Source organism: Musa acuminata, chromosome BXJ1-9 (assembly GCF_036884655.1).
Source record: "Musa acuminata AAA Group cultivar baxijiao chromosome BXJ1-9, Cavendish_Baxijiao_AAA, whole genome shotgun sequence".
Lineage (NCBI taxonomy): Eukaryota > Viridiplantae > Streptophyta > Magnoliopsida > Zingiberales > Musaceae > Musa > Musa acuminata.
Window position 1 is genome coordinate 42,527,112 of NC_088335.1, and position 9,661 is coordinate 42,536,772.

Consider the following 9,661-nt stretch of genomic DNA (forward strand, 5'->3'; position numbering starts at 1 on the left):
TGATTAATCATGTGAATTTAAAGAAACTTATAAATATGTCAATTGATCATTAATCAAAACTTAATTGGATGTCCTTCAAATTTTTTAAAAACACAGGGTTCAAATAATTGATAAAAATAATAAGATACATTTTTAGATACTTAAAATATTAATGATTTAGATAGACAATAATCCATGATTGGTGGGTAGTTGATTGTATTTTATTGGGGGGTAGAAAAATAAAATACATAATATTATAATTAGAGAGAAAAATAAAAAAAGATATTTTTTCAAAACGAAAGTCCCTCAATTTTATTTTTTTTCAATTAGTGTTATTTTTCATTTATTTTTTAGAGCTCTCCTTATTTTCTAAAAGATGAAATTACTTTTAACTTCTACCCATCACCCTCGCCTATCCTCCTCTTTTCCTATGCCTTCACCTCCCCTCTCCTCTTTCTTCGTTATCTTTGCCTATCGTTGTCTTGTCTAGTTCACACACCCTCGTTATTATCCTTTCTTACGTACCCTTGTTACCATCTTCGTTCGTGCATTCTCACTCATGTCACTTGTACATTCGAGACGAGAGATAAAGATAACTTTTGACTTCACATGAGAGTGTCGGATGGAGGTAGTGCGCTGCTCCGGAGCTTCGGATGCAAAAAGATGAGATGCCTCATTGGCAATCCTTATGAAGACAAAAAAAGATCGATGGGTACAAAGCGATGCTTAAATTGATCGAAACTCGAAAATCGCTACGAGAGAGGATAATAAAGATAATAGTAAGGATGCACGAGCAAGATGAAGCGGAGAATGATGACAGTAACAGAGGTATGTGAGTGAGATGAGGCAAAAACAATCATAATGTTCGACGATAACGAATAGTGGAAGTGATCATGGTAAAAACCGAGGTCAAAAGGTAATTTTATTCCTAAATACGAGGTGTTTTATGAGAATAAATAAAAAATATTAATCAAGAAAAAAAAATAAAGGAATTTTTTTAAAGGAATGTACCAAATAAAAATGAGCGTTCGTTAATGAAAAGGTAAAACCACTTTCTTTTGTTGGAAAAAAAAATGTTGTGTGCTGAGTCAGCCAACATTACGCAATTGTATACCGTTCATGAATCAAATAATTAAGTTGCTCGTCGAGGTAAATCTAAAATAAGATCCTTTTAATTAATTACACCCTCTGTTCCATCGCGTTTCATTATTCTACTGGCGACCAATTTGACAAGTATTACGTCCCCCTAATAAATATACGACGGCTAATAATTGAGAAAAGTCTCCAACCTTAGAACGCATCCACCAACAAAGTACCCATCCTACCTACTCTGTGATTGGATGCAGCAACGGGTCCCACGGTGGCTAAAGACCGGACATTTAGGATTTCTTTCCTTGGTATGTACGTATACCAATTTATACGTATAAGGAAGTATGAAAAGGAAGAACAATATCGTCATCGTCACGCACGATCCAATAACGTTTACCTACTCTGTGATTGCGTGCAGTAACAAGGCCCACCGTGGGACCCGTTATATCACCAATCACAGGACAGAAAGCCGAGACGGGTATAAAAGGAAGTATTTACAATGGTAAGTTCGAGAAGAAAAAAGAAAAGTAAGTCTTTCATGCACTACCGAAATCGTTCCTACCTACTTTGTTATTGGACGAAGCAATGAGGACCGTGGCGGGACCCAGGATGTGTCCAATCAGAAGACAGAAAGCCGAGACTGGTATGTTTCGAGAAGGCCCAACATTTATGATTTTTCATCGGTATGGATTACACCCGGTGGCTATTGGAATACCTATGCGTATAGGTTATACGTACATCGTATAAGGAAGTATTTAGAGCCGTAAGTTCGAGAATGGGAAAAGGAGGATGGAACGAAAGAATAATAATTGACCGTCATCGTCATCATCGTCGAGACGGCCCACAAGCAGAGAGGAAAACGGGAAGGGAAAGACGGAGAGACACGCGGTGACACCCACACGAATAAAGGGCTGTGACTGATACGCGTCCAGAGAACAAAGGGCATCTGCATCACCAAAGCCGTCGGAAGGAGGGAGAGAGAGAGAGAGAGGAACGAGGAGGAGAGAGAGCGCGTGGTAATAGGAGGGGAAGTCGCGGAGGAGAGGGCACATGGCGACGCTGCAGAGTTGGCGGAAGGCCGTGGGCGCGCTCAAAGACACCACCACCGTCGGCCTCGCCAACATCAACAGCGATTTCAAGGTACACGGAAGATAAAAATCCCTCTTTTCCCTTCCCCCCCCTCTTTTTTCTCGTGGATTGATCTCTGATCATCTCTTTGATCTGATCGGAGGATTTGGATGTGGCGATCGTGAAGGCCACCAATCACGTCGAGCACCCGCCCAAAGAGCGACATCTTAGGAGTCAGTTCGCCTTGCCCCTTTGCCTTTCGCTTGCCCTATCTTTGATTGATGAAACGTGTAACTCTTGATTTGGGGACTGGCGATGGTGGGTTTTGCAGAGATCTTGGCTGCCACTTCGATCACCCGCCCTCGCGCAGATGTAGCCTACTGCATCCACGCCCTTGCTAGGCGCCTCGCCAAGACTCGCAATTGGACGGTAATCCTCTCGCCCCTCTTCTGTTCCCCTTTGTAGGGTACGAGTACTTTTTCCATCGCCCTCTCGCTCGGGGTCTGTAGTTTCTACTTAAGTGGATAGTTTGGGCAGTGTTGGATCTCCTGGATATCAAACACTTGGTGTCATCTTTGATTTAGTCTGCTTTCTACAGTCTTGAAGTGTTGAAGGAAAAAGATTAGGATTTATCATATGCAAGTTTCACTGTTTGTGCAACGAGAGGAGGCTGTTGGGCGCTGATGGAAGTGTTTATCTTTAGGGATACACTTTTTTAGATGTAATATAAATTGGTTAGACTAATAAATCCATGCTGAGAGAATTATAGCTATTTGATAGTTAATTTTTTATTTTATTTTGGTGTACTGCGGATATCTGAATCAACATTGATTAGAAATATACTTTGGTGAGGAATGAGGAGTACATGATAAACTAATGGTGGAAGTCATTGAAGTCAATCCCATCTGGTATGTACTTTGATGTCTGCAACTGATGGTGTTCATGCAATACTGGTCAGTCAGTTTGGCGAAATGTATTTGTGAAAGACAGACTGTCCTATCTGTTACTCAATTCTTGAACCAAAGACTGCCCTATCTGTTTTGTGGTGTTCATCTTTTTCCATGTCAAGGTCTGTATCTCCAATGTTTCCCTGATTATTATCTGTCACTTTTTTTCTTATGATCCCATACAGGTGGCATTGAAGACACTGATAGTAATTCATAGGACTCTTAGGGAGGGTGATCCTACATTCCGTGAAGAGCTTCTTAACTTCTCGCAAAGAGCACGAATTCTTCAACTATCAAACTTCAAGGATGATTCAAGCCCTATTGGTATTCATCTCTGCCTTTATACATCATGATGTAGAAAACAACTTTGTTTTGGTGTTGCAAGCTGCATCCCCTATCTTGTCAAAGAAATTCATAATTTAATGGATACCATACTGCAGCTTGGGACTGCTCTGCATGGGTGCGTACTTATGCTTTGTTTTTGGAGGAAAGACTTGAATGTTTCAGGATTCTGAAGTATGATGTTGAAGCGGAGCGTTTGGTTAGAGCTGCTCAGGGTCCTGAGAAGGTCTGGGCAATCATGACCCTTTAGAGTTGCAAACAAGAGAACTTTTGATTATTATAGAAAACTCTTAAGTTGAAGTTTACACATTTTTACCAACCTAAGGCGTCTTTTTCTCACAGGGGCACAGTAAAACGAGAGAACTGGATAGTGAAGATCTGTTGGAGCAGTTGCCTGCATTGCAGCAGTTATTATATCGGCTTATTGGATGCCGTGTAATTATCACTGGAACTTGTAGAGAAGCATAATTTTATATTGAGTTGGGAGAGCATTATTTCTATGAGATTCTGATAGTTTTATTTTTTTCTTTATTCATAATTTTTGGTTAATGGGTATTGACAGTTTTTTCTGTTGGATTTTGCAGCCAGAAGGAGCTGCTGTTAGCAATTATGTTGTTCAGTATGCCCTAGCTTTGGTAAGCCCAATTTCTTCTATGAAACATTGAAGTTTCTTTTTTAATCATACGAGTATGCTTCATTATTTTCAAACCCTTTTTTCCAACACTTATTTAAAAGGCTACATATTAATCTAGCCACCTATCTATTTTTCTTGAGGTTACCTATTTAAGTAATTTTTTTTTGCTTTTATCTAGATCCATATCATACCCAAACTTGGCTTCTTACTGGTAGTTGTTAAGTTGAAACTTTTTTTAGCATGAAAAAGATAGCAGTTGGAATCTATTTATTGGACTCTTAATGTTTAGTTCTATTTGAATCTGCCAAGGACAAGCAATCCTTTTATTGTGTTACTGTATCATTGTATATGTACTATGTGTCGCTGCTGTATTTTCTCTATAATTACCTTTCCATTTTTTCTTTAATGTATACTTTGTGTTTCTGTGTAAATCTTGGAGATGTCTTTTGTTATATCTTATCCAACTTTTTTTTGTCTTACTTGACAGGTACTGAAAGAGAGCTTCAAAATTTATTGTGCTATTAATGATGGTATCATTAATCTTGTCGATAAGGTATATCTTATTTATTTGTTCTAATCTTCACTCCTTGTTGAAGGAAAAGTTTGCTTTGAAAAAACGCATTAACATGCATGTAGTTTGACTTTTCTCATAGATTCCTAGTTTTCTCTGTATTTCAGTTCTTCGATATGCCAAGGCATGAAGCAATTAAGGCCCTTGAAATCTACAGAAGAGCTGGCCAACAGGTATCTGTTCTCATATTTTAAATAATCTGATTTTTGCTTGTAATTGCATATTTTTATTTGGTTGTTTCTTGGTGGTCATGCTCAAGAAAGTATTTGTTAATTGGATTTTCAAGTAAAAGCCTTTTCTTTCAGGCAACAAGTCTTTCTGAATTTTATGAAGTTTGTCGTGGATTGGAACTTGCTAGAAATTTCCAGTTTCCAAACTTGAGAGAGGTAGCAAAAGCACTTGATTGTTCTAGATGTGTATAACTTTCTTAAATTGATAATGTGGGTAACTTGAAACTTCTTTTTTTGTCTCTAGCCTCCACAATCTTTTCTCGCCACTATGGAAGAATATATCAGAGAAGCTCCACGAGTGGTTTCTGTCTCCAGAGAGCCATTGGTAATAATTGACAAAATATAATTGTTTATTTCAATCTCAACCTTATTTGTTGATTTACAGATTGGTGTTATTTATTTTATTAACATTGAATTTCTTGATTCTTCCACATTTTGATTTTTTGTGAATGCTGCACACACCATGTCACATATATTTTGGTTTTTTGTACTTTTTTGGAAAGTGTGAATTTATTATTCCTTGTATGTTGCGGTTACTGTAATGTGTAAATTGCAAGCATTACTGGATTTTCCTATCCAATGAAATGTCCATGTTTCCAGGTGCAAGTTGTGTAGGATATACAGGATTGGGTAGGGAAAACTGGGATTAACCTAATTGGATTGATGGGAATTGAGATTGCCGTAGAAGGTAATTCAGAAATACAAATTGTAAAACTCAAAAAACTAAAATGGGAAAAAGGAAAAAGAAAAAGTAGTTATATATGCTTAGAAATGATCTTTGTCTTGATATTTTATATTTAACTTTAAATAAAAGACACTAATAAAAAATAATGGCAGTAGGCCGGCACTTGGCATGCCATGGCAAGTAAAATCAGGAACTCGGCATCATAATGATAATTCTATTGACTAGTTAGTCATATGTTATTAACGAAAGATGGTCACTAATCAGATATAAGATTCAGTGCATTTAAGTATTTAATTTCGGTGTTTTCTATTTCAATTTAGAATATTAAGATGATTCTACCATTAGTTTGGTTACTTTTGAATGAATTCCATCTTCTTTTCTACTTATAGAAGATTTGGATTATGTGATGTTTTGGAAGTTGCCATAATATCTTTGACTCTTTGTCAATGCCAGGCTGTGTATTGCTTGTTTATGAGCAGAAGTGTTAATAGGAAAATTAAAACCTTTGCTAGAGCCTCAGAATGATGACCTTAACAAAGATGATGGAATGGTTCTTTTAATATTTGTTTTCATTGTTGCTGAAAAGGAAGGAAAGGGAAACTTTATTTGAGGCTTTACACTCACAAGAATTGAAAATATATGTTGTTTAAAAAAATCATTTAGAATGCAGAATTAAGAAGGGAAAACTGGTGGGCTTACAAAACAACAGTTCTTGTTGGTAGTTCAATTTTAGTGATTCCATTTTTTATTCAGGCTAACTTCTGACTTTTATGTAAGTTCTTGTTGGTCCTTCAGGTTCTGCTAAAATAACATGTGAATCTATAACTGTTCAGACTTCAGTCTTTTGACTAATATTGTCTTGATTCCTGTTAATTAATGAACTTTGGCAAGTACATTTTAGTTTCATTTTGTATATCTGTTATGCACCAGTTATGTGGTGTGTTATTTTTGGTGTGTCCACTTATAGAAGTAATTGCTGACTCTTAATCTTGGATCAGGAATTCCCAGAAAGACTCCTTCTGACATACAAAGTAGAGGCAGTCCCTACTACTGTTGAGGAAGAAAAACCACCCATTGATGAACCAAAGCCAGTACCATCCACCACTGAAGTTGTATCTTCTCCTCCAACTCTTAAGGCAGATAGTTCAGACACTGGGGATCTTCTTGTAAGTATTTTATGAGAATATTTATTTGGCTTCACTTGTTCCCACTTCATGTATTAATCTCTTCTTGGTGTACAGGGACTTAATGAAACAAATTCAAATGTAGCAGCAATAGAAGAAACTAATGCAATGGCACTAGCCATTGTTCCAGCTAGTATGTTCAGCGATCTACCTTAAAAACTTATTTTATATAGATTTTTTCATGTTAGTGTTTGTATTGAGATTAACGGTGAACAAACTGTTACTACCTGCAGGTTTTGCTACAGATTCCAGTACCGTTCAAGACAAAGAATTCGATCCAACTGGGTGGGAACTTGCCCTGGTGACTACTCCAAGCAGCAACAATGCAACCGTTGTTGAAAGCAAATTGGTTAGTTTTTCCCCTTTACTTTGAATCGTTTGGTGTGAATAGTATAGTCCCGAACTTATATGTCAAGATTGCAGATATTGTGGTTAAATTTAACAGGTTTCGCATGATTTATTAGGATAACGTTAGAATATATGACAACAAATAAACAGATGTAATAAATGGGAAAATAATCTTAAAATTTTCTCTACCAAACCATAATGAATTTAGATTGAGCTTAAATCTCAATGCTGTGACAGTTAACAGCTCTGCCAGATGTTGTTGACTGCCTAGTGATTGTAACTGAATCTTCTACTGCCTTGTATTACATAAGAGCACATTTAGATTTCTTGTTTGTAGACAATCATATGGCATGGGTCTGCAAGGCATGACATTTGACGGGTATAGTGATAACATATGAATAAATGTGACTCAGATACTCAACTTGTATGATGTTCACCAGCTATTTCTTTTAACGTTTGTTTATGTGCTAGCCTAAGGTTACGAACTAGCCTTTCTTCATCCGGTGTATCTGAGATTTTATTTTAGATCCATCTGTTGCATATTAGCCCAGATCATTTATCATATTGAGCTGATATCCATCCAAGTCAATTATACTATAATAAACTCAGTATGTGTCTAGTTCCCTTCTATCTTTCCATTTCTGCACATCAATCACTAAATCCCATTATAAGGTTTCAGTCTTAATGTACATAACTATACTAGGATGAGCGTAGTCAGTTTAGGCAGAGGGTTATGTTATTGCATTACTAGTTATCATCTTGGATTTATTTTCTCCATGTGTCACCATCTACATCCCTCATCTCTTCTACAAAGCTTTGGGAGTCCATCAGTCATAACATTTTGAATGTCTTTACCGATTAGTCACATCCTTCTGAACCATCAGATCGTGTCTCAATTCTCAAAAGTCCTATTAATTTAAGATATATCAAGTCTTTGGAGATTAATTGATGTGGATGCATCAAGGTGTATTGGAATTTGATGGAATGGACCTTAGGGATCATAAGATTATTCTAATGCAACTTGACACTGGACCACCCTGGATTATGCTTAATCTTCTGCATTCAAACGCAGACTTAAATAGGCTGTTGCTTGCAAAGCCCTGTGCAATGCTCTCACCACGGGCCAGCACAAAGATTGAAAGGCTATGAGCTTAAAGAAAAGAAGAAGAAAAAGGAATATATATCCATAGATCTGTGTGCACAAAGATTGAAATTTCAAAGTAAGAGTTTCATGTTTGAGCTACTTTTGCCCTGTTTAATCAAAGGAATGAATTGAATTCAGACTCTTGTTGAAACTCCAGGAAACTAGCTTTTGATCAGATCCCTAGCTAGTTGGATAAATACAGATGGAATTGGCTCACACCTTGACTGCCAAAATCAAGTCAGCTAGCAAATGCCATTGTTCTTGTTTGTTGTTGGCTCAACTCAAACAGGCAAATCTGGTTTGTGGACTGCATGCAAATTAGATTCTAATAATAACTATGGTAATAGGTTAATAATGTGCTTTGTTACGATGATGATAATGTTGAAATCAGATGATATTGTTGAAATATCTGATTTCTCACTGTTTGTTATGATGTATAAATCATATATCCATGCAATAGTTGTGGTGTTGTGCAATTGGACACATCTTGATTGTGCAAAAACTCATTCTTGGAATTATGATGTATGTAATTGTGCATACTACCTAGATATTTGTGATATCAAATTTTAAATGGTTAATGTTCACACATAACCGAACAACACTAGCACCAGAGACTATATATATATATATATATATATATATATATATATATATATATATATATATATATATATATATATATATATATCTACACATGACAATTCATTTATTATTGGTTCCAGGCTGGTGGGTTTGACAAGCTCACTTTGGATAGCCTATACGATGAAGCAGCATACAGACAACAGCAACAGCAGCAGCGGTATTATGGAGCACCTCCTCCAAATCCATTCATGGCAGCTGATCCCTTCACTGTGTCAAACCAAGTTGCTGCTCCGCCAGCTGTTCAAATGGCAGCCATGGCTCAGCAGCAGCAACAGATGTCCATGTTCATGCAATCCAACCCATTTGCTCAGCCTGTCTATCAGCAGCATGTCACCATGGGGGCTGCATCGAATCCCTTTGGCGGCAATGGGTTTGGAGCCTTCCCAGCAAGCGATCCTCACCAACAGAACAATCCTTTTGGGAATCAGCATCTGATCTAGCTCAAGAAATGATGTCCGTATATTCCTACTTTCTCATGCTTCTTTTTATTTTTTGATTAAGCATGTTGCTTGTTTTCTGTGTTTTTTACCGAGGAGAATTGCCTGGATGGTAGGAGAAATCAAATTAGTAATAATTAGGTTCCATGAAATGTGTGTGATATATATAGCTTGCATGGAATTGAAGTTTTTGTTCCTGTCCAATTTGCCAATTGAGATGCTTTGTTGTTGACTAAGAGGTGCTTTGCAGATGATATTATGCCCATCCCTATCAGCAAGTTGAGTCTAGTCAGTAGTGATGCTTGCATGATTCGTTGTCCATTTTGTATATTTGTCTATTTACTTACAAACTAGATCACAG

General features: G+C 37.0%; 1 protein-coding gene across 1 annotated transcript; it reads left to right on the forward strand.

The window, feature by feature from the left end:
- The first annotated feature begins 1,902 nt into the window (after positions 1-1,902).
- On the forward strand, positions 1,903-9,536 carry LOC135593592 (putative clathrin assembly protein At2g01600). The gene is made up of 15 exons (XM_065083756.1): positions 1,903-2,208; positions 2,300-2,369; positions 2,468-2,565; positions 3,269-3,407; positions 3,524-3,651; positions 3,768-3,860; positions 4,010-4,060; positions 4,547-4,612; positions 4,738-4,803; positions 4,936-5,016; positions 5,105-5,185; positions 6,544-6,711; positions 6,787-6,862; positions 6,963-7,078; positions 8,944-9,536. Exons 1-15 carry the CDS (start codon positions 2,119-2,121, stop codon positions 9,301-9,303), a joined length of 1,683 nt encoding a protein of 560 aa, XP_064939828.1. The 5' UTR covers positions 1,903-2,118; the 3' UTR covers positions 9,304-9,536.
- The last annotated feature ends 125 nt before the right edge of the window (positions 9,537-9,661 follow it).

Excerpts from the sequence above, each read along its gene's own strand:
- LOC135593592 (XM_065083756.1), top strand. The coding sequence starts at position 2,119 with ATGGCGACGCTGCAGAGTTGGCGGAAGGCCGTGGGCGCGCTCAAAGAC. Across the intron at positions 3,861-4,009 it reads ATCGGCTTATTGGATGCCGT|CCAGAAGGAGCTGCTGTTAG; the intron begins GTAATTATCACT and ends TGGATTTTGCAG. Across the intron at positions 5,017-5,104 it reads AGTTTCCAAACTTGAGAGAG|CCTCCACAATCTTTTCTCGC; the intron begins GTAGCAAAAGCA and ends TTTTGTCTCTAG.